Genomic DNA, 21,988 nt, shown 5'->3' on the forward strand with positions numbered 1-21,988 from the left:
GGATGTTCTCATTTTCCTCGTTTGGACTTTCCTAAACCTCAAAAAGGGTGACTCTAGGACGTGGGGTGAGGGCTCTCTCTGGATTTCCCCACGTGTCACCTCCATCCTACTGCGCACTCAGTAATTGGAGAATTCTGTGAAAATGGCAGTGGCTACGGGTCTTCTTAAACTTCCCCAGCCTGTTACTTGTCAGGTTCTTCTGTTCATTCCTCCTCTGCCTGCCACATCTCCTTAATCTAGTCTTGCGTCTCTGTACTCATGATAGAAACTCTTTGGATGTGCTGAATATGGGGAAACAGTCCACCAGAACTTAGACACCCGAGATTTCACACTGGAGAGGACCCATTTCCATCCACCTCCACAGGCTATGGTCACACTTCTCTTCGACAATTTTAACAGCAGTCTGACCCGTCTTCCTTTCCCTTTAGATTCCCCTCCTCACTTCCCTACAATTTATCCCACACTGTTTGCCAGAATGAGCAAAACCCCACTCAGGAACCTTTACGGGCTTCCCACTGCCAACTAAATTAACTGCCAACACCTGACTCCCCACTCTTGAATCTTGTATCTTGAATGGTAGTTATTGACTTGTCTATGCTCCCCCACTAGATAATAAACTACTCCACACCAAAATTCAACTGTTTATCATTCAACAAGTATTTATTGAGCACTTTTTTTGTGCCAGGAGCTGTTCTAGATGCTGGAGATACATCAAAGAACCAAGCAAACCAAAATCCCTGCCTCCAGGGACCTTACATCATACCTGGGGGGGGGGGGGGGGGAAGGGGTGGGGAAACAGACAAGAAACTATAAAAATTATAAAAATAAATAAGTAAATTATATAGAATGTTAGATGCTTGCTATGTGAATTTTTGGTACTTTGGAATCCATTCACATATCAGAATATAAAAATACTCAAGTAATTTTTAACAACTGTGTTCAATCCAGTTCGGTTGGGTAGGGCAAAGTTCTGAGACTTTGGAATACAACCACGTTTGATGCTCCCAGGGCTGGGAGGGCATGGGTCTTGAACCCTAAGGATGAACAAGATGGGTCAGGTGCTAACCATCAGGCCTCTTCTAGAGAACCAGAGGGCCTGGCCCAGGGCTGTATCTTCGCACCTGATGGTGGAAGGCTCTACTTGAAAGCGATCACTGAGGAATCTGGGTCACTTCTCTGCGTTGGCCACCAGGGGTCATTTTACCCCTGTAAATCACCATCTGAAGCACTCGCTTAAAGACACACAAAAGGCTTGCTCCAAACTAAAACACACAGAGACACACACAGGAAAACCCTGACACTGTCTATCTGTCTCTCTCAATCTCTTTCTATCTCTCTCTCTCCATCTCTCTTTCCCCCCTCCCACACACAGAAACATACATCATTGAGAGACACAGAGACAGAAATGCATACAGGACACACGCATGGCAGCAACTTCCTCAGTTACAGAGTCTCAAGATGCCAACTCTGCAACCCCTCCCAGCCCAACTCCTGTAAAGAGGGAAGAAAACAGTAGGTGGCCCATGAACCAGTCTTCCATGTCCCTTGCCTCCAGCTTGCAAAGAACAGCCAGCCTATTCCTGTCCTCCCATTGCACTCTTTTTTCGCTGGAAAGTTCTTTCCTGGCTGTGGCAATAGTTCCTTTTTCCCTTCCCAGGGAGAGAGGAGCCCTGCCCCTCCTCAGAGTGTTTGTGTGACTAGTTCACCCCCACCTCAGGGCTGCCGCTCCAGGAAGTCCAGGGTGGTGTTACACTGGGTGTGCAACTCCCACCTACCCCCTGCAAACCCTCAAGCCTTCTGGACTACAATTAGCAATTGATTTGCCCAAGTATTGCCCTGTCCCTGGTAGTAATAAAAAACAATGTATGTATATGCCCTGGGAAGAAGTTACACGTGAGCTCTGATACTGGCTCTTTAAGGATGTCCACAAGGTCAAAGTTATTTTTGGAATCCTGCTTCTCCCACCATGTCATTTGTTCTTTGCATTCTCATCTCTCACAGGTATACAGTGGAGTTTTCCAGAGGCTTCATGAAATGTGATGACATTATTGCTCTCACAGCTAATGGAAAGTGTGCTTGTGTGTTTCTGTCGTTAACACTCGTGAGTTCTAATTTCTGTTATGGTTAAGTCTCAAAAGAATAAAGTGCAAGCAAAAGCCCTTTGGAATCCTTGAGTTGTTAAAGGGTCTGGGAACAAAGTTTAAGAACTGCTACTTTAGTACAAAGAATTTTCTCCTTAATTCTAGATGATGCACCAGAGGCAGAGAGAGAGAATTTAGGACCTAGAGTGGAGGCAGTCTCAAAAGCGGTGTGGGGTGGACAGAGACAGGTGAAAAGGGCTACAGGGACTGGATCTGGGGGAAAAAATACCCTCCAACGCACAGTTTTGTCCTGCCCCCGACCACCCCACTTTGGGTGCCAGGTCCAAATTGTTACAAGTCACTAACCGAGAAGGAAACCAATTCTGTCTGTATCCATTAAACTCCATATCGTTGAGTTTACTCGGCAAGGGAAGTTCTGGGAAAGGGAAGCCCAGGTGGAAATGAGGGTGGGTGGCACCTGAGGTCCTAAGACTACTGTGGTGGCTGTAAATCCAGGACACCCACTTTCTGCTCCATCTCCCAGCTCTCAAGAGTGCTTCATGACCACGCCAAGGGCATGCCATCCAGTCATCTGCCTCTGCATTGGGAAAGCTCACAGCTTCACTTCCTAGGGACTGGGGAAGGGGTCGGCCTCAGGCTCACCATCACCACCAAATTAAAGAAGGCCATTAGCACAGCGCTCCTCCTTCCCAGGCTCCCCACACTTTGTTCTTTTCTGCATTTCTGGGCAGGAGTTGCCTTCCAGAAGTCCCAAGTGCCCAATCCACTTCCCTCGTGTACACACCCTAATGCGTGTCAGCGGCGAGGGGGTGAGAGGTGGGGGTGACCGCGCGATGGCATGATGGGCTGTCAGAGGGCCGAGTCCTCGGGGAGCTGGGTTAAGGGTGTCCCCACGTTGGAGGGCCTGAGCAGCCCCTGTTCGGCGGTAGCCGGGGTGGTGATGCAAGTGGTCTCAGTGGGCTGTTCGGCGAGCGCCCCCTGAGCCCCGTTGGTGGCCAAGGTCCTGGCGCGGTTCGGAGTGCCCAGGCCTCGCAGGGTGTTGCGGAAACCCTCGGCGCTGAAGTAATACACCAGAGGGTCTAGCACGCAGTTGGCGCCGGCCAACAGCACCATCACCATCAGCACCCCGCGCACCCGATCGCAGACCTTGCTGTTCGCCGCCACCAGGTTGCCCCGCAGCAGCCCGTACACCGCCAGCGTGGCGTTGTAGGGCACGAAGCACAGCAGGAAGATGACGAGGTTGGCCAGCAGGAGGCGCACGGTCTTCCGCCGCCGCTGGCTCTGCGTGGCGTCGGGCCGCGCCAGGGTCCAGAAGACCCGGCCCGACGAGTAGAGCACCGCCACCAGGGGCAGCAGGAAGCCCAGCGCCTCGGCCAGCAGCACGAGCGGCAGCAGCCCGCCCTTCCACAGCCTGTCGCCGAAGCTCTCGAAGCACAGGCGCACCTGGCCGCCGCCGTAGCTGCAGGACGAGGGCCTGTGCACCAGGACGGTGGGCACGGCGAACACGAGGATGAGCGCCCACACTCCCAGGCAGAGCAGCCGCGCCACGCGGGGCCGCCGCAGGTGGCGCAGCCGCAGCGGGTGCACGATGGCCGCGTAGCGGTCCACGTTGATGAGAGTCAGGAAGATGCAGCTGCCGTACATGTTCGTCTGGAAGATGGCGCCCGCTGTCTGGCACAGGAGGTCGGAGAAGGGCCAGTAGTGCAGGGCGTAGTAGGAGATGCGCACGGGCAGCGAGAGGGTGAAGAGCAGGTCGCTGGCCGCCAGGTTGCACATGTACACGCTCACGACGGAGTGCACGCGCAGCGCGCGCAGGAAGACCCAGAGGGCCAGCGCGTTGAGGGGGAGCCCTGCGGCCAGCACCAGGCTGTAGGCCACCATGTGCAGGCGGTGGGTGGGCCGGTAGTCGGGGCACGGGGGAACAGAACCGTTGGCAGGGGGAACAGAACTGTTGGTAGAGTTGGGCAACATCGTACCGAAGTGTGGGGAGGAGCTAGGCTGGGGGCATCATGAGGCACACTAGGACCCTGGCATCGCGTTCATCTCCAGGGCGGGGCCTGGAGGCCTCACAGAGAGAGAGCCCCAAAGCAAGCAGGGCATGGGAATGTGGGCTATGGCTGCGAAGCAGATGGCTGCCAGGGGTTGGATGCTTTGGGTCACAGCTTCATCAGCAGTGGAGACCTGGAATAGCAAGGGAAGCCAAAGTCAAGAGTATGCAAAGACAGGGTAGAAGTCACAAATGTTTATCTAGCTAACTTGGCTGGCCTCTTGGGTCTTTCCCCCACCTTCCATCCGGCCAGAATAGCTTTCTGCAGGAAGGCTGTGTAGCACAGTGTTAAATGCCCAGGCTCTGGAATCAGACTGCCAGGGTTTAAATCCTGGTTTTGCCAGCTTGCCTAGCTTTGTCCTCAGAAAGGTGACTTAATCTCTCATTTTCCTTACCTGGGGGGAAAAAGAGGGGTCCCTTACGTCATGAGGTTGTTAGATGAAATGAGATATGTGTAAAGTGCACAGGTTGCTGTTATTATCAAATAACATTGCTCCCTTCCTTTCTGTCTTCTACAGATGTTTACTGAGCCTTTAGAAGGTTCCAGGCCTGTTCAAAGCACTGAACAAAATGAAGGCCTCGCTTGCCCCCATCTGCCTTACATTCCATTGAGGGGAGACATAATAAAGTGCAAGTAAATAGGTATTATGTCAGATGGTGAGAATTATGATGGAGCACCTCCCCTGGAACTCCCCAGCTCTGCTGGCTCCCAGTTATCTAAAGAATAAAGTTCAAACTCCCCAGTGCAGTACAAAATCCTGAGCCTCACTCATTACATCACAGTTGCTCCTGTGTACGCTGGGTTTGTGGTCAGAGGTTCAGCTTGTGGGACCTCTCTCAGTTTTTTCATCCGTAAACTGGGGATAATAACACAAAGGGCTCTCAAAGGCGGATCGCACATCAGCATGGTCCTGCCAGGCAGGGGAAGGTTGTACTTTTCCAAGTGTTCCCTGCAGGATCTGACTAGAGAGCTTCCCAAATGGGGTCTGTGATGGATGGATGTTTGTTTTTGTTTGTTTTTTTTTTTGGGGGGGGGTTGTTTAAGTTTATTTTATCTATGAGAGAGAAAGAGAGAAAGAGGGAGAGAGCAAGTGGGGGAGGGGCAGAGAGCGAGACAGAGGATCCGAAGCAGGCAGAGAGCAGCAGAGCCCAGTGTGGGGCTCGAACTCATGAACTGCGAGATCATGATCTGAGCTGAAGTCAGACACTTAGCCAACTGAGCCACACAGGTGCCCCAGAAGGTGTTGTTTTAATGAGGGTTCAGAGGGGACCCTAAGTCCAGAAAGCGTGACAGTGGGGCGAGGAGGTACCGAGGGCATTGCCGAGGCTGCTGGAGAGAGCAGACCACAGCAGCCACAGTGCTCAGGCAAAAGCTGGTGGACAACGGATATGGCCAGGAGGTAGAGGAGTCAGAGGGACAGGACATGGTCACAGGATCCCATCCTCCTTAATGTCCTAATGCCACAGAAGCTACTCCTCCATCTTTAACCCCCAAATGCCATCTTTTGGGCGGGGGGCTGAAATACACAGAACTTCAAAATTACCATTTTAACTGTCTTTAAGTATACAATTCAGTGACATTAAGTACACTCACAATGATGCGTGATCATCACTGCTATTTCCAGAACTTTTTCATCATCCCAAACCACTCTATACCCATTAAATAACAACTGCCTATTCTCTCCTCACACTCTCTCCAGCTCCTGGTAACCTCTATTCTACTTTCTGTCTCCAGGAATTTGCCTACTCTATTTGAATTAGTGTTTTCATTTTCTTTGGGTAAATACCCAGCAGTGGAATTACTGGATTATACGGTAAATTATTTTTAATTACTTGAGGAACCTCCATATTCTTTTCCAGAGTGGCTGGACCAATTTACATTCCCACTAACAATGCAAGAGGGTTCCTTTTTCCCCACGTTCTCGCCAGAATTTCTTATTTCTTGTCTTTTTGATACCAGCCATTCTGACAAATGTAAGGTGATATCACATTGTTTTGAGATTGACTTGCATTTCCCTGATGATGAGCGACGTGGAGCATCTTTTCATGTGTCCACTGGCCATCCGTATGTCTTCTTTGGAAACGTGTCTACTCAGGTCCTCTGCCCATTTTTAAAAATAGATTACTTGGTATTTTGGTGTTGAATTTGCCTATCCTAGGTTCCTCATATGAGTGGAATCATATAGTATCTGTCCTTTTCTGTCTGGCTTATTTCACTTCACATAAAGTTTTCAAAGTCCATCCATGTTGTAGTATGTATCAGAATTGCAATCTTTTTTTTAATAGCGGAATAATATATGCATAAATTGTTTTTAATCTATTCATCTGGCAATGGTTACTTGGAATTTTATACGTTTTGGCTATTGTGAATAATGCTGTGAACGTGGGGTCCACATGCCATCTGAGGGAGCAGGGTCATCTGGAGACCCTGAGCCATTATTCCAAGATACTGGATTTATTCCTTTCAAAAGAAACTGCTTAAATTTTTTTTTTTTTAAGATTTTATTTTTAAGTAATCTCTACACCCAACATGGGCTCAAACTCACAGCCCCGAGATCAAGAGTCTCCTGCTCCACCAACTGAGCCAGCCACGAGCCCTGGAACTGCTTAACTTTCTGTATGGAACCAAGTTGTAAACCTGACTCTAAGAGTTTTCTTGTGGGTTTTTTGCTCATTTGTTCTCCCCCCAACTACGACTACCACCAGTTTAAGACTTGTGAGAGGTCTCGTAGAATAAAGGAAATAAACGTTTCCTCTGCAAAATACCCATTTCAACAATGAAAATAATACTATAGGGGGATGAAACACACAGAAAGGCAAATGAAATGAGACTCTTTCCCTGACCCATGCCCCCCCCCTCTTCCATGCTTCTTTGCTCTGGTCACACCAAGCTAATGATAATTGGGCACATGCCTTTTGCATGTGCTCTGCCTCCCATTCCCCAGCTGGCAAAGTCAATCATTTCTTAGGACTCCGGAAAGCCTTGCCTGACTCCCTCCCTCCCCACAGGGCAGCTGTAGTTCCCTCACAGGTGCTTCCACTCTGCGCACAGGTTTCCCTTGGGTGTCCCACCTGTATTGTAATTAGCTGTTCTTGGTCTGCCCCTCCCACTAGACTGTGAGCTCTTGGAGGGAGGGGCTGAGGACTGGGCCTTAGTCATCGTTGTATGTAGTCCGAGCCACTACCTCAATACATGTTGCGTGAAAATTGCTAGCGATCATTTACTGACCATCCGCCACATCCCGGGGTATTTTAGGCGCCTCGTCTTTATTCCTTCCAACAGTCCTTTGAGCTAGGGGTTCATCCTGATTTTTATGGGAAAGGAAACAGAAGCTCTAGAGCTCCGGTTGGCATTCAAACTCAGGATTCCAACCCAGCTCCAAGCTGCCCCGCTGCTTGCAACAAGAGTGGATGGTTGGATGTGAAGACGCATGTTGCACGGAGCACTTGGTCTCTTAGCCCATGAGAAATCTGTGCCCATAGGGGCGCCCAGGGGGCTCAGCCGGCAGAGGGTCCAACTTCAGCTCAGGTCATGCTCTCGCAGTTCGTGGGTTTGAGCCCCAAGTCGGGCTCGCTGCTGTCAGCGCAAGAGCCCGCTTCGGATCCTCTGTCCTCCTCTCTATCTCTGCCTCCTTCCCTGCTCATGCTGTCTCTCTAAAAATGAATAAACATTGGGGCGCCTGGGTGGCGCAGTCGGTTAAGCGTCCGACTTCAGCCAGGTCACGATCTCGCGGTCCGTGAGTTCGAGCCCCGCGTCGGGCTCTGGGCTGATGGCTCAGAGCCTGGAGCCTGTTTCCGATTCTGTGTCTCCCTCTCTCTCTGCCCCTCCCCCGTTCATGCTCTGTCTCTCTCTGTCCCAAAAATAAATAAACGTTGAAAAGAAAAATTTAAAAAAAAAAGAAAAAGAAAAAAGAAATCTGTGCCCACAAATAAATTGTGTTTACGTCCTTATTTGCCCAAGTGCAATATATTCTTTTTAATAGCCCACTTTTTCTCGACTTTCAAACACTGGTAACAGAGTCCTCTTGTTTTCACACACACACACACACACACAAGTGTGCCCCTCCTTAGGATGTCCTCTTACCTACTTAAGCACTTAGTTTGCTGCCTTGAACTCCTCCGGTTGTTTTATGTGTGTTTATTTGATTCCATTATCCCCACCTAGATGGTAAGGTCATTGGGTGGGGCCCTATCTTCCATCGCTTTATTCCCAAGCTCACTCACACTTCAGTCTCTGCTTAGCAGGCCCTTGTGACATTCATTGGCCCCCTGGAAGGAAATCTGCCCCCACCCCCAATGTCCACCCATCCTGTAATCTTGCTGCAATATCTTTTGTATCAATCAGTCGGTCAACCGCTTCTTATCACACTCCTATCTTGTCCAGGTGTCTAACTCACTTAGTAAAGGACCATGTCCCCTAAAAGGCCTGTTCGGGAAGAGCCTGCATTAAAATTTCAAAAACAGTTTACACTATAACTACAGTAACACTTTATCATTCTGAACCATTGCTTGAAGAATCAATAGCTTCTTACAACTGGGAGGCACATGCCTGACAATGAATGAGTGAATGAGTAATTATTTTCCAAGAATCCCAAGTATTTCTGTCAATAAAGTTACAATGTTAAAGAGACCATAAGGTACTAGGTGAGCTTCTGCTTAAAGGTACAGTTAGAGGGGTGCCTGGGTGGCTCAGTTGGTTAAGCTACCAACTTCGGCTCAGGTCATGATGTCATGATCTCGCAGTTTGTGGGTTCGAGCCCCGCGTCGGGCTCTGTGCTGACAGCTCAGAGCCTGGAGCCTACTTCAGATTCTATGTCTCCCTCTCTCTCTACGCCTCCCCTGCTCACACTCTGTGTCTCTCTGTCTCTCAATAATAAATAAACATTAAAAAATTAAAATAAAATAAAGGTACAGTTAGAGACCCATAAAGCAGATGGTTATGCCTTCGTTACTGAATTCCAAAGTGGAGAAGTCCTTTCTGTCAAAAAGTCACCCCTTTCTAACAGACACACACACACAATGGCCCAAGCTGGGTGTTGAGAGGCTGCCAGGCCCTGCCCTGGTCCCCACCCCATCTGCCTGCTTCCCTGGGGCTCCTGTCAGTGGAGCTGAATGGGCACAGTGCCAGGCCAGATGGCAAAGATGGGAAAAACTGCCAAAAAGAAGGCAAACAGGAAATGGAAGGAGGGCTCTAGCTGGTGGGGGGGGGGGAGGGGCAGCCCCAGGATCTCTCCCCAGTCCTGCCTTGAGAAAGAGGTCAGGTTGTGGGGGAAACGTAGGAAGCAAAAACAGCAGCTGCCCCAGAAAAAAATGAACACTGGGGCTCCGTTTCACCAGAGAGGAGGAGGGACTGGGAGGCCCACATAATCTTAGTAACCTCAACACGCACGGATGTGGTAACAAGCATACCACTACGCACACGTGCATGTGCCAAGGACACAGAGAGGTGTAGGTACACTAGGAGACGTGCACACGAGATCCCTCGTAACATACAAATCACTATACGCCCACACCCTCTCCCACACAAGTATGTGCATGTGTGGAGGCACAGACAACTGGGCCAGAGGAGGAAGAGTAGACCCAGCCCTTGCCTTAGGGACAATATTCTTACACATCCAGACGTACAGAGTCAGGCAGCCTCAGGAGCACATACCCATGCAGAGGTGCACAAATAGATCCCAGGGCCAAGACACTGAGGGGCAAAAAGGGACCCTGCACATGGAGGCCCCAGGAACTGGCCATTCCACACCACCCGCCCTCCACACCACTCACACACCAGAGCGTGGACGGCCACTTTCCTCCTCCCTCGGTCTCTTTCAGCTTCCCGTGGGCACATCCAAGGCCCAGGTTCCTTAGGTCCTCTAGTCCTCTTGGACCTGTTCCATTGCCCTCTGAGCTGGGCTGGGCGCTGCTCTTTGCTGAGATAAGCCAGAGGGGCAGAGCTATTTTCTGCCAGGCAGGAAGTGAGAATGTGAGTCAAAATGGGCAGGAGGCTAGGTCATGGCCATTCCTCCCTGTTCTCCACGCAACCTGCCCGTGCTATCCACCCTTCTGGCGGCTGACCAGCCATGCAGAGAGGGCTGAAGAGAAAGGAATAGGTGATCCCAGACAGTGATGGGGGCAGGGCAGGGAAGAGAAATAACTCCTCTTTGTCCAGACTCCTCCTGTCCGCCACACTCCCCGTGCGCACCCCCCTTGTCCCTCTTGCATATCCACCAAATGCCTTGCTCTCTCTGTCTCCTCTTTTTAGTAATTCACATCCTCCAGAAGTTCGAAAAGAAGGAATCTCAGATCTCCTCCTCCTTGCCCCGGAAGATCCGTTCTAGAATAGCCCCAAACCTCATTTTCCATGCCAGAGGCCACAGCTGGGAGTCATGGCCAGCCAGTGTGTCCCACCCCTACACGGTGTGGGTTCTGACCATCCTGTTGGCTAAGTCCACTTCTGCTGTTGTGTGCAGGCAGCAGTAGGAGGATGTACCCTTTACCCACAGACAGGCTTAATTGTAAATTATACCTCTTACTACCTGAATGTTCGCGCTCCTCCAACGGGTCCAAACTATGCTGGAGCCTCCAGCAGAAGCTTAACAAAGTCTGAAGGCTTTGTGAAAAGCTCTGTCCTGGAGCTTCTTGGAGGACACAGATGAATCGTGCTCATCTGAGGGGTCTGTGGTGTGGAGATAGTACAGTGTCACCAGGCTCAGTGGACAGCCTCTTCCTACCCGAGGGGCCACATTCTTCTCAAGGAGAAGAGCCTCAGGCACAGGCCTCCAGGGGGGAGTTGGGTCCTCTTTCCATCCTCCCTCCTCCTGTTCCAGGCCTGCTCTGCTTTCTCCAGCCTAAATTCTTGCTCCAGCCTTCCACCCCCCTGCTCCCCCCCCTCGCTCCCCCCTCACCCCCCCCCACCCCTGGCTTCCCCATCTGATATCATTCTCAGCCACGTCTTCTCCCCCTCCCTGGGTATTCTGACCTCCTGTCTCCCATTCTTCACTGGGAAGCAGCAGAAAGCAAAGGTGGCCTACAGCTCAGTAATTCGTTTCCCCCTGTGTGTGGATGTCACTTCGCCACCTGCACATCTCCCTCCACCCTGCTTTCAAGAGCTGGAAAAACAGGAAATAAAGTTACAATCCGGAGAAGTCACTCAGACCGGCTCAGCCCTATACGGCCCTACACTCGGAGTAGTCTATATGCATCTTACCCTTGCTTTGGGGGCTGGTTGGATCCTGCCCCCTCAGAGAAATCTGGACCCCTTGGGCATCTTTGATCTTGCTCTGACCTCGGGAGGCATTTGTGCACCCTGGCTTTCCCCCTCCCCTCCTTCTCCGGGTGCCCGGGCATACAAGGCGTCTATGTGGCTGGGGCACAGGCTAGAGGGCAGCAGGCTAGAGAGGGCTGACAGCCTTAGGCAGAAACAGCAGGAGCTGGGCTCTGGTGCCTCCCGGGAAGTGAGGCTTACAGGTATGAGTGAGTTTCTATTTTCCCCCCAATCCTTACCTCCATCTCCCCCTGGATCTAAGACTTACTCGGCCTAAAAGGAGCTCAAGATACAACCTGGTGGGAGGTCCCCCCCCCCAAACACAGGTAATAGGTAGGCAGTTGCCCTTAGTAGTATGATACGAGGGTATCATAAGGCCTTGCCGACCCTCAAATATTTCCCCCACCTGTGCTCAATATCTGAAATTTCATCCCCTTCATGCCACTCATGAGTCACATTCTATCAGAATTCTAGGGACATTAGAGACCATCTCATCTAATCTTCTCATATAGAAGACGAGTGCACTGGGTTAAGGTGGTGTTTCTCAAAGCCCCATTAAAACGCACCTTGGTTAGCTGGGAAGGATAACTAGGAGAACACATCTGTGCCAGTGAGCCCATTAGTGGAGTCCGATAAGATGAGTTCATTGTCATCTAGCAGAGGGCCCGGCCTCGGAGGGTGAGTGGGGGGTTAAGTTATCTGAGGGTGGGGAAGGGCTGGACGCCCCCCACCAGAGAGCCCTCCTAAGTGGCCGTGGGAAGCCCAATGTTCAGCATAATGGTGGGGACCTAAAGTGTGAAGGGGAGGTCACATCTCCCCCAAGATGCCCCAGTGTAGGGGCTTCAGACTTCAGAGGGGGCACTCCTGGGTGTGCCAAGCGTGGTGGCTGTCTCCCTTGGCTTGGCCCCAAAAGGCCTGTCTGCCTGAGGCAGCCCCTTTTAGCTTTTTACTCTACTCAAAGAGGTTTTCCAGGGCCCATGGCCCACCCTCATCTCCATCCCACCCACAAACCCCACTCTGAAGGAGGGATGCTCCCCATCATGCCCCCTACGAGGTTCAACCCCCTCCCCCCCTGCCCCGTGACACCCCCATACCTGTGTTCCCTGTGGCTTCCGCTGCCTGCTCTGAGCTGGGCTGGGCTGGTAGGACCTGCTCCTGAGGTGGGTGGGGACACACTCTCCTGGCAGATCTCAGCAGGTCCCAGCTCTTTGCACTCACCCAACCCCACACACGGGATCGGGAGAGAGAGGAAGCAGCGCCCTCAGTGGCCTTCGGAGGTGGCCAGAGAAGAAATCCCAGCAGAGAATGGTACTTAATCCAGCCCCAACCCTTGCCTATTAATGATTCCCCCCACCCATTGCTCACACACTCCCTAGCTTCCGGGAAGCTTAACTGGCACACCCACTCACTGATGCTAGATGACTAACCCACCAACCTCTCACTGTACTCACCAGTTCCCCCTGGGTGTCTCTTTCTCTTTTGGGTTCCAGCAGGCGGTTTCGCTCTATCCACTCATGGCCATCCCCCACCCTGCCCAGGGCCATTCCGCCCTGCTTCTGTCTGGCTCCCTCAGGCTGTGAGCTCTGAGGGCTGGGGGACAGTCCCTCATCTCTGTGCCCTCTGGTTGAGCCCCTTGTCTTCTGTATCAACAAGGCTAGGCATGTTGTCCGTGCTCAATACACAAAAACAAGTTAAAGTTTTTGAGTGGTAGGTGAAAAAGGATGTCGTAGTCAAATAAGTCTGAGACACACCAGACTGAACAGGTTTCTCTGTTACAGGGCTTCTCAGAGCCTTTAACATACCATTAAAAGATTGACCATGTGTTCATAATTGAAGCGGATGAAGGTGCATGGGGGGCATTATACTATATTTTTGTGCATTTTAACTTTTCTGTTAATAAACAAGTTGGGGCTGTTTTTGTTTTTTTAAATTTTTTAAAAAGTGTATTTATTTGTTTTGAGAGAGAGAGAGACAGAGAGAGTGAGCAGGGGAGAGGCGGAGAGAGAGAGGGAGAGAAGAGAATCTCAAGCTGACTCTGAGCTGTCAGCATGGAGCCTGACGCGGGGCTCAAACTCACAAACCGTGAGATCATGACCTGAGCTGAAACCAAGAGTTAGATGCTCAACCAAGTGAGCCACCCAGGTTCCCCAATTTTTTTTAATGTTCTTAATCACGGTGCTCCTGTAGAAGGAGAGACTATACAGGTTCTCAAACATACGTGTCCCTAGAACACATTTTGGGAGATCCCAAGTTATCAAAGGCCAATGCTGGAGTCACATTTCAATGTATATTGTCAAAATGTGACCACCTCAACCTTCAGACCATCTGGCCCATCACTGGATGTGAAATCAAGCGTTTCCTGAGCTCCCCGCCCCAGCTGTTTCCTCTCTCTTGATAAAATGTAAGTTCTGCCCTACTTCCCTGGGGTTGTCCCCCCACCCCCACCCCCGGGGACATTATCTCAGTCAGGCTCTGGCCTTTATCCTCCAGAGGGACAAGCCCATACTCATCTGTGGTCATGGACTTCAGAAATGAAGACACATGCCCGCATGGCCCACACAACCCCTCAGACCCCAGTCATGGCCTTCTTCAATCCAACTTCCTGACTTCTTAGGTCTTCTCCGGGAATATGGCTACTTCTTTGAGTACCATTCATGAGGTTCTTTCACCTTCAGATAGATCCATAAATCCCAGGGTTTGGAATGTTGATTCCCAGGGGGCAGGAAGGCAGTGCTGAGGATGGAATCATAACCAAAGTAGGCCACACAGGTTGAAAATAAACACTTTATGTAAAGACATCCTTTAAGGTGGGTGGAGTTTCCATCATGGACCCTTCTGGGATTGGTGCCCCAACCCAAGGAAAACGTGAGTAGGGGCCAGGTAAGAGACCCATATGGGGCAGCCAGGAAGCAAACTGACAGATGGGGTCTAAAAGCAATGGAGGATGTGGAAGGGTCGGGCTGCGGTGGAGACAGGATGGATCCCAGCTCATCCTGCTTGGCCTAGAGTCAAGGTGCTAAATTCCTGGCTCCATCGAAGCACAAGGTCCTCGCTTTTGGCCTGGCTCAAAGCACTGTAAGTCTCATTCTGCAGACATCTCATACGGGACACCTACACAGGGATTGGGTACACACAGTCTGTGTCACAGAGCCCGGAGGCAGAGGCGTAGGGGTGGGGAGGTGTCAGACATCCCCACAAGAACCAGAGACGAGCAGGCATGGGTGCAGGGCAGTAGAAGGAAGGAGGAAACAGATGTGGGTTTTTAAGGCTGGCAAGAGACACCAAGGAGACCAACCCCCTCCTTTGAGAAGCCAGGAGTCTCAAGATGGAGGAGGAAGTGACTTATTCCAGACTACTTGGTGAGTAAGAGCGGGAGGCAAGACCAAGACCTCAACAGCCAATGCCCAACCCGGCTAGGGATTCTTGCTGCCATGCCCTCTGGGCCCTCACCTCTTACTTGCAGCATCTCTTCTGGACCCCCCTGGCCTGGGAGGGCCTCACTCACTCTAAGACAGGAGGAGTGGGAGAGAGTGCTCTGGTGGAGGCCTCTGCCCAGAGATGCAAACAGGGAACTGTTTCTGATCCCTGCCGCTTGGAGCAGGGTGTGGGGGTGCTGGGAATAGACCGATCTGTGGTGACAGATCGAGGAGCCAATGGGAGAAGGGGGTGGGCGGGGTGAGGGGCTCACCTTCCGATCCCGGCTTCTCATCAGGCACTGTTGGCTCTTGAAGGCACAGTAGTTTGGATACTGCACATAGTCTGTGTCACAAATCTAAGCCAGGAGCCGGGAATGGGGAGGTGGGGAGACATGAGAAAGCTTATAGGACACCAGCCCTCCAGTGAATGCCCAAAATGGCAGAACCAGGGCCAGGGGTATAGCCCTCCAGAACCAGACCTTCCACAATGGGGGTGCCCCCTCCCTGAGGAATAGGCCTCTGTCCCCTTGGCTTTTCCTGCCCCACCCTCAGTCACAGTTTGGTACTGAAAAAGCCAGGAGCCGGAGAATAAGTGGCCGCCCTGCTGGTCAGCTTGCTGGGAAAGCAGCTGAGGAAGGGGGAAGGGGGTCCGATTCGTGGTCCAGTCTCAGGGAGCCTTCTAGTGATGGCTAAGTGAGGGAGAGGGTAGAAGAATCATGTGTGACTTTGGGTGAATCACCCTCCTCTGTGGATCTCGCCTCCCCATCTCTACATAAATCCAGGGGAGGAACAGGGACAGTCTCGGAGAACCTTTTCAGATCTAGGGGCCCAGGGAGAAGAGCTGGGCAGGGGTCTGTCGGCTCAGCTATCAGCCCTTTCTTAAGGTGTTCTGGCTATCGCCTTGCCTGGATTTTCCCTGCTAAGCCACAGAAGGGAGGAACTTGGCCGTCAGTTACAGGGGGAGCTCCACAGGGGAGGTAACTTTGGGGAGAGGGGGAGCAAAATTGACGCCACTGAAGCAGGGAAACACTGGGTCACAGGTCAGTGACACCTTGGGCATCACCTAGTCATTTGTTGTAGAGGTGAGTAGAACATTGGGCCAGCGTGGGAAGCGCCTTGACCAAAGCCCCTTAACTGGCAGAGCTGGGAGCAGAACCCCTGTCTCCTGCCTTCCTGTGCTCTCCCACCCTTCCGCCCCTCTGATTCCTGCTCCTTTGACAAGCACAATCCTGCTCTCTTTTTTGGAGGTGGGGGAGGTGGAAGGGCGTCCACTGGAAAGAGGCAGGCAGGGAGGACTGGTTCCCAGAAGCCCGAGGCCTAGCCCCCCTTGCACATCCTAGGGCTACTTAGAGCAAGGAACTGGGATCAGTGGGATGGAGTTGAACTTTGGGGAAAGGCTCTGACCTTGGTGGGGAAATCCCCATCCTGGAAGCTAAGGAACTCAGTCTGGAGCCAGCCGGAGACTCGAATATCCTCACAGCCCTTTGTGGCTAGCCGGGCACACCAGAAGTCCATGCGGAGCCCACCATACATATCCAGCCCGTAAAAGCGGCCTGATGTTAGGGTCCCTACCTGTGGCACAGGGGACAGAGGAGACGTGCATGCCTCTGCCCCCCTCCCCCCAGCCAGCAGGCCTCCCTTCCCACTGCCCAGTCCTGCCTGGAGCCTGAGGCCCACCTCCCCCCCAACTGCAGGTCGCCCAGCAAGGTACCTGGGTACCGATGGACATGCTCTGGGCTATGAGCAAGGGGCTGATGAAGGGTGTTTTGTGGGAGTTGTCACACAGCTGCCGCTGCAGGACGGCCTCCGAGTGGCACTGTTCCAGCTTCAGGGAGCAGAAGTCACAGAGGGCACAGGTGGCTGAGTGCCGCCGCCCAAGGCTGTCACAGACCTGGGGCAGGAGTGTGGTTGACAGACTGAGGCTGAGACCCTTTCAGCTCTGCAGCGCTGTCCCCACAGAACCTCTTCGCGTTCAAGCTTTTGCAAAGGCTTCTCTAGCTTTTCTCCCTGACCCCTCCCCCAGGGCTCCTCCAGGATCTCTCCTCAGCTCTCTATCTCTTCACCCTCTTCCCGGATAAGGTGTCTACGCCCAGGTAAGCTTCATCTTTCTGCAGGCAACACCCAACTCTTCATCATCAGTTCGGATCTCCCTCCTGAGCTCCGAATCCTCATTGCCACGTGCCTGACAGATGTCGATCACCGGGTGACCTACAATCACTCCTAACTTAGACTCTCTGAAAAAGACTCCTGACCTTCCCTGTCTCTCCCTCTCTCTGCTAATGATAATGTTATCATTTACAGAGTTGACCCAGTGCTAGGCACCATGGCCATAAATGCTGTCACCTCACCTCCTTTAGCTTTCATCAGAGCCCTGTTCTATAGTTGTTGTTGTTTTTTTTTTAATGCTTATTTATTTTTGAGAGAGAGCGAGCGAGCACGAGCAGGGTAATGGCAGAGAGAGAAGGAGACACAGAGTCCGAAGCAGGCTCCAGGCTCCGAGCTGTGAGCACAGAGCCCGATGCGGGGCTCGAACCCACGAACCATGAGACCATGACCCGAGCACATGCTTCAGATTGCCCTTTGAGATTTTTCGCCTTATAACCCTTACTCTCTCTCTCACTCTATCTTCTGCCATTCTGCCCCAGGTAAAATGTTTCTTGCTGTTCCCTTAACCAGACCCTGATATCCAGGGACCTCTCCATGACTCCCGAACTTCCTACACTCAAAAAAAAAAAAAAAAGTCTCTCTCCAGCACCTACCACACACTTCTTTTATAATGTTACTGAATCCGTCATGGCTCCTGGACCCCATAAGGGCAGGAGCCTTATGCTCGGGCTTGGTCCCTCATGCCTTTGTACCTACCATTCCCTCTAGCAGGAGCCTCTACCAAGCCTCTTCTTTTGCCTGCTTACCTTCTTTTATTTTCAGATCTGCTGTTTGAACATCAGTTCCTCTAAGACAAATTCTCTGACCCTCCCAAACATGGACCGTGGGGCCCCCAATCGGCTGCCTGTGCACTTTGTACTTGTCCATGGCTGCATTTATCCCTCACACGGTTCCACCTGTTTCCTCATCTGTGTCTCCCACTAGATTCTAAGAAGATTGGGTCTAGTGTACTCACCACCACAATCTCAAGTACCTAGTACAGAGTTGGTACACCATACTCAAAAACCAATTATTTGTTGAACAAACAGATGGATGGATAGATGGCACGCCCGCTCTTGACAAAGGTTTGCTAACTTGTCTTCTTTGAAAACCTACAGAATAGCTTCCTGGGAATGGGGCTTCTTTGGTGCTGAGTGCACACCGAGACTGGGATCTTTCTACACATCCTTGGAACGGGTCCTATTGCTCCTCTGGAAAGGGGAGCTACATCTAAGGCAAGGCCAAGTACTGAAGATGGTGAACTAGATCAGGAGATGACTCAAGCCTAGCAACAACTCAGCTGAAGCATGAACTCCAGACTGGAACAGATTCCAGACTAGGTCTTGAGTCTTCTTCCGTTTTTTTGTTTTGTTTTGTTTTGTTTTTTAAGTAGGCCAGCATGGAGCCCAATGCGAGGCTTGAACTGATGACCCTGAGATCAAGATCTGAGCTGAGATCTGAGCTGACATCAAGAGTCAGACACTTAACCAAGTGAGCCACCCAGGCACCCTACTGAGCTTTCTTCAAGGTGAACTGGAGATATCCTTCCAAGGAAGGGATTCTCACTCGGAGAGAATGAAATGATGCCCGGGCTTTCTGTATCCCCACCTACCCCCTACTCTCAAGGCCCAGTCTGGTGCCAGGCCCAGAGGATGGTCAATGAGCATGTATCCATTAAACAGCATTGCAGGCATACCGGCTTCCCGAAACCAAGGATCTCCTCCTCTATGTACTGCCAGGCCTTGGCTGTGGGGGTTATGGTACAGGTGTTCTCCACAATCGAATAGCACAGCACCAACAAGGCCTCTACGTGAGGCATCTGCAGGAGGCTGCAAGAAGACAGCACTGGCTGGTGGGGATGGGACAGAGGACCGGAGCAGAAAGCCACATCCACTCTTTTCCCCTCCCCTTTGGTGTCCGCTCTTAGTCACACACATTCAGCATGCCGACGGAGCTTTAGAGGCCTCTGGCCCAACTGCCTCCTTTTAGAAATGAGGAACTGAGGTCCAGAAAGGGGAAGTAATCTTCCTCAAAGTTGCAGTGTTCATCAGAGGCAGAGACAAGACCAGACCCCAAGCCTAGTAGCTTCGGGAACAGGAGCTACATCATGTAGAGAATGGGCATCTTAGGGTAGCACTCAAGCCAATGACTGGTGACAGAACAGGTGGGGCAGACAGCTGCTAGGTGGCCCAGAAGCTGAAGCAGGCCTTAGTGGGTCTTGGAAGCCAAAGGCAGGGACAGGGAGCTTCTCCTTCCCAAAAAAGGCAGCAGGGAAGGTAGGGCTGGTGGGGGGAGTCAGAACCATCTGTACCTGTCACGGGTTGGCTTTCTCCAGATGGGTTCTTCATCATACAGATCATTCATTTCATCCATTTCCTGGGCTGACCGAATGAGCTCCTGGATGTTCTCCATCATCATAGGCGTGGACTCCACCTCCCGCACCCGGGGAGTGAAGGAGAAAGGGTTGGAAGACATAAACTCAGACTGGAACTTGACCTCTGGGTCTGACTGCAGCCCAGCCATGGCCTCCAGCCCCTCCTCTGTCCCCTGTCCTTCCTCCTGCTTTCCCTCCTCCTCCAGCTCCTCCTCTTGTTCCTCCTGCTCCTGCCCTTCCTCCTGCTTATGTTCTTGCCCTTGCTCGTGCTTGTGCTCCTGCCCTTGCTCGTGCTTGCGCTCGGACCCCTGCTCCTGGCCCCCCAGGGACAGGGAGGATTGTAGCAGCTCCTCCACGTTGTTGTTGAGCCTCTCGGGCCAGGGCTGGAAGGCCTGTCGTTCTGTGGCTGCAGCAGGGGTTGGGAGGGACCGAGAAAGAGAACGGAAAGGAACAGTCAGGTTTCTGGCCCCCGAGTGTCTTTGTTTACAGGGAGACGCACACAGACACAACAGCACAGGACAGCAGCCCAAGTGACACTTACTTGCACCGTGCAGCACACAAAACGTGGGGGTACAAATACCACAGCAAAAGAATAATTACCACGGCGATTGTGGCGTCTCCTTTCCACCTCCCTTACAACTGCTCCTCTTCCCTAACTCCCATCTCAAATCCCACCTCGCGTCCCTCACTGAGGCAACACCAAAGATTCTGAAAAGCGAGCAGCTAATCCTTTTGAGAGTGAAACCGTGAGCTTATGAAAGTCCCAGAGGACTTCCAGACGCAGGAATGTTTGGGGGAGCTAGGAAAAGTGAATTTTTCCTAGAGTTGTAAGCAATGTCAGATGATACTCTGGGAGGGGAAAGCCCTAACTTGTATTCATAAAGAGCAGGTTCCTCGCTTACATAAATAGCTGCCTGTGGCCAACCCCCTACCCTGCTCAATGTTCTTCCCCATTTCCTACCATGGATGCCTTAACTCTTAACTCTGGGGCTCTGGGATTTGTGGAAGGGCTTGCTGGTAGCCTCCCAGGGGCTGGGAGGGTCTCACCTGTGACGTGAGAAGAGAGGGGGGAGGTCATCGTGGTGGGTGGGATGTCAGAGGAAGCGTCAATCTCCTTGAGAGTGTTGGGTGAGAGGATTGAGACTGGCTGGGAGCACCGGACTCTCTGCAAGAAGAGAAGGACAGTGGGCATGCCTTTCCCAAAGGGCAGACTTCTACTCCCGCATATGCCTCAGTCCTCTTCTGGCATGTGTCCTCTCTCACGGTTGCTGGGCAGGGATGAAGGGATATGGTCCCTGGTGGAACCCTCTAGACCTGAGAAAGGGTTCCCCTGTGAGATAAGACTCTGTGTCTAGGCCACACCTCTGCCTTCACTCTGGTGTTTGACTTGAGTGAAGTCACTCAAGTGTTGGAAGAAATGGGAGGGCTTGTCTCTTGGCCTCATCCCTACCTTTCTCGCAGTAACAAGATTGTTCCCCAAATCTGAAAGCCCAAGGCCAGACCGTATTCATGTGTAGTCTGAGCACATGACTGGCAAAGAGGCAGGGAGGGAGGATCTAAGGATGGCCTCTGGTGGAACCCTTCCTCAACTCCTCACCCCCTCCACCTCTCCGGAGATCTTAGGACACCAGATCCAACCTTCTTCTGGAGCCTCACCTTGGCGTAGTAGACGTGGTTGGAGCAACGATACTGAGTAAATTGGCAGAAGGACTCAAACCAGGAGGCATAAGGGAGGTCGGAGCAGACAGCGCCTGAGAATGGCAGGGGGTACAGAAAGTGAATAGACTAGGGGGATCTCCCTCCTGGAGGGGGCTGTGGGTTCCTATGGTCGGCAGAGTGGAGAATATGGCCTCAGGGTAAGGTGCAGCCCATACCCTTCCCTGGTCTCAAGTGAGCACGGGGCTGCCCCACTACTCTGGTCCTCACCGTCGGGCACCAAGCCGTGATTTTCGTATTGGTCCAGCTGGACGAGGGTGGGGTTCCGGCAGCCGTGCGTTGCACGGAGCCGGCAGGTAGTCTCTGCCTTCCAGGTTGGGGTCAGCAGTGCAAAGAAGCGTTCATATTCGGTGGCAGAGAGGGGGCTGCCTGGAGTGGAGGCCGAAGTTGAATCCTGGGCTGGGGAAGATGTCGGAAGCAGGAGCAGCACTGCGGGGCAGGGAAACAGACGGATGGATGGACCGAACTCCAAAACCGGCTCCAGTCCCTGGACAGACCGAATGGCAGGTGGGGCCCCGTGGAAATTGGAAACTGGGGGATGTCTGGCCGGCGATCAGGGTGAGGAGATTCCAGGGGCAGAGGCTAAGGTGTGACCCCAGAAGTAGCTAGGGAGCAAAGCCAACGCGACCACCCTGAGAAAGCGTTTCAAAACCCTGCAGCAAGGGCTCTTGGGGGTCCGAGGACGGAGCCCCGGGTGAAAGAGACTGCTCCAGTGGGCGGGAACCTCTCACCCTTCAGGAGTGAGAGAAGGAAGCCAGCGAGTAGTTTCCTCATGGCCCCAGTCGATCCGCCCGCGTTTCCCGGACCAAAGCGGCCTCTAACGGGCCAAGCCAGAGACAGTCGGCGGGCGCGGGCGCGGGCTCGTCTACGGGGAGTGGAAGGTGCGGCCCAGACGTCACAAAGGGCTGGGGGCGGGGCCTCGGAAACTGACGCGCG

General features: G+C 52.4%; 2 protein-coding genes across 5 annotated transcripts; both read right to left on the reverse strand.

The window, feature by feature from the left end:
* Positions 1-633: 633 nt before the first annotated feature.
* Positions 634-13,396, reverse strand: LPAR5 (lysophosphatidic acid receptor 5). Of its 3 annotated transcripts, none has more exons than XM_043561816.1 (2): positions 12,496-13,396; positions 634-4,283 (listed from the first exon to the last, which is right to left on the reverse strand). In XM_043561816.1, the coding sequence occupies exon 2, from the start codon at positions 4,071-4,073 to the stop codon at positions 2,952-2,954; it is 1,122 nt and encodes a 373-aa protein (XP_043417751.1). In that variant the 5' UTR covers positions 4,074-4,283; positions 12,496-13,396; the 3' UTR covers positions 634-2,951. The 3 variants fall into 3 exon arrangements, with proteins under 3 accessions (XP_043417751.1, XP_043417753.1, XP_043417752.1); XM_043561818.1 differs by lacking the exon at positions 12,496-13,396 and adding an exon at positions 10,674-10,976; XM_043561817.1 differs by lacking the exon at positions 12,496-13,396 and adding an exon at positions 9,926-10,641.
* A 771-nt stretch (positions 13,397-14,167) lies between these two features.
* On the reverse strand, positions 14,168-21,945 carry LOC122472368 (acrosin binding protein). Of its 2 annotated transcripts, XM_043561819.1 has the most exons (10): positions 21,784-21,944; positions 21,263-21,481; positions 20,993-21,087; positions 20,384-20,501; positions 19,274-19,742; positions 18,659-18,791; positions 16,529-16,708; positions 16,222-16,389; positions 15,090-15,173; positions 14,168-14,512 (listed from the first exon to the last, which is right to left on the reverse strand). In XM_043561819.1, exons 1-10 carry the CDS (start codon positions 21,824-21,826, stop codon positions 14,390-14,392), a joined length of 1,632 nt encoding a protein of 543 aa, XP_043417754.1. In that variant the 5' UTR covers positions 21,827-21,944; the 3' UTR covers positions 14,168-14,389. The 2 variants fall into 2 exon arrangements, with proteins under 2 accessions (XP_043417754.1, XP_043417756.1); XM_043561821.1 differs by lacking the exon at positions 21,263-21,481 and having other exon boundaries at positions 21,784-21,945.
* Between the last annotated feature and the right edge of the window lie 43 nt (positions 21,946-21,988).

Source organism: Prionailurus bengalensis, chromosome B4, assembly GCF_016509475.1.
Source record: "Prionailurus bengalensis isolate Pbe53 chromosome B4, Fcat_Pben_1.1_paternal_pri, whole genome shotgun sequence".
NCBI classification, from domain to species: Eukaryota; Metazoa; Chordata; class Mammalia; order Carnivora; family Felidae; genus Prionailurus; species Prionailurus bengalensis.

Bases quoted from the DNA above. Each gene is read 5' to 3' on its own strand.
- LOC122472368 (XM_043561819.1), bottom strand. From the start codon at position 21,826: ATGAGGAAACTACTCGCTGGCTTCCTTCTCTCACTCCTGAAGG. The intron at 21,088-21,262 runs GTGAGGACCAGA...TGCCATTCTCAG, and splicing joins TCACGGCTTGGTGCCCGACG to GCGCTGTCTGCTCCGACCTC. The intron at 19,743-20,383 runs GTGAGACCCTCC...CCCCTGCTGCAG, and splicing joins CCTCTCTTCTCACGTCACAG to CCACAGAACGACAGGCCTTC.
- LPAR5 (XM_043561816.1), bottom strand. From the start codon at position 4,073: ATGTTGCCCAACTCTACCAACAGTTCTGTTCCCCCTGCCAACGGTTCT.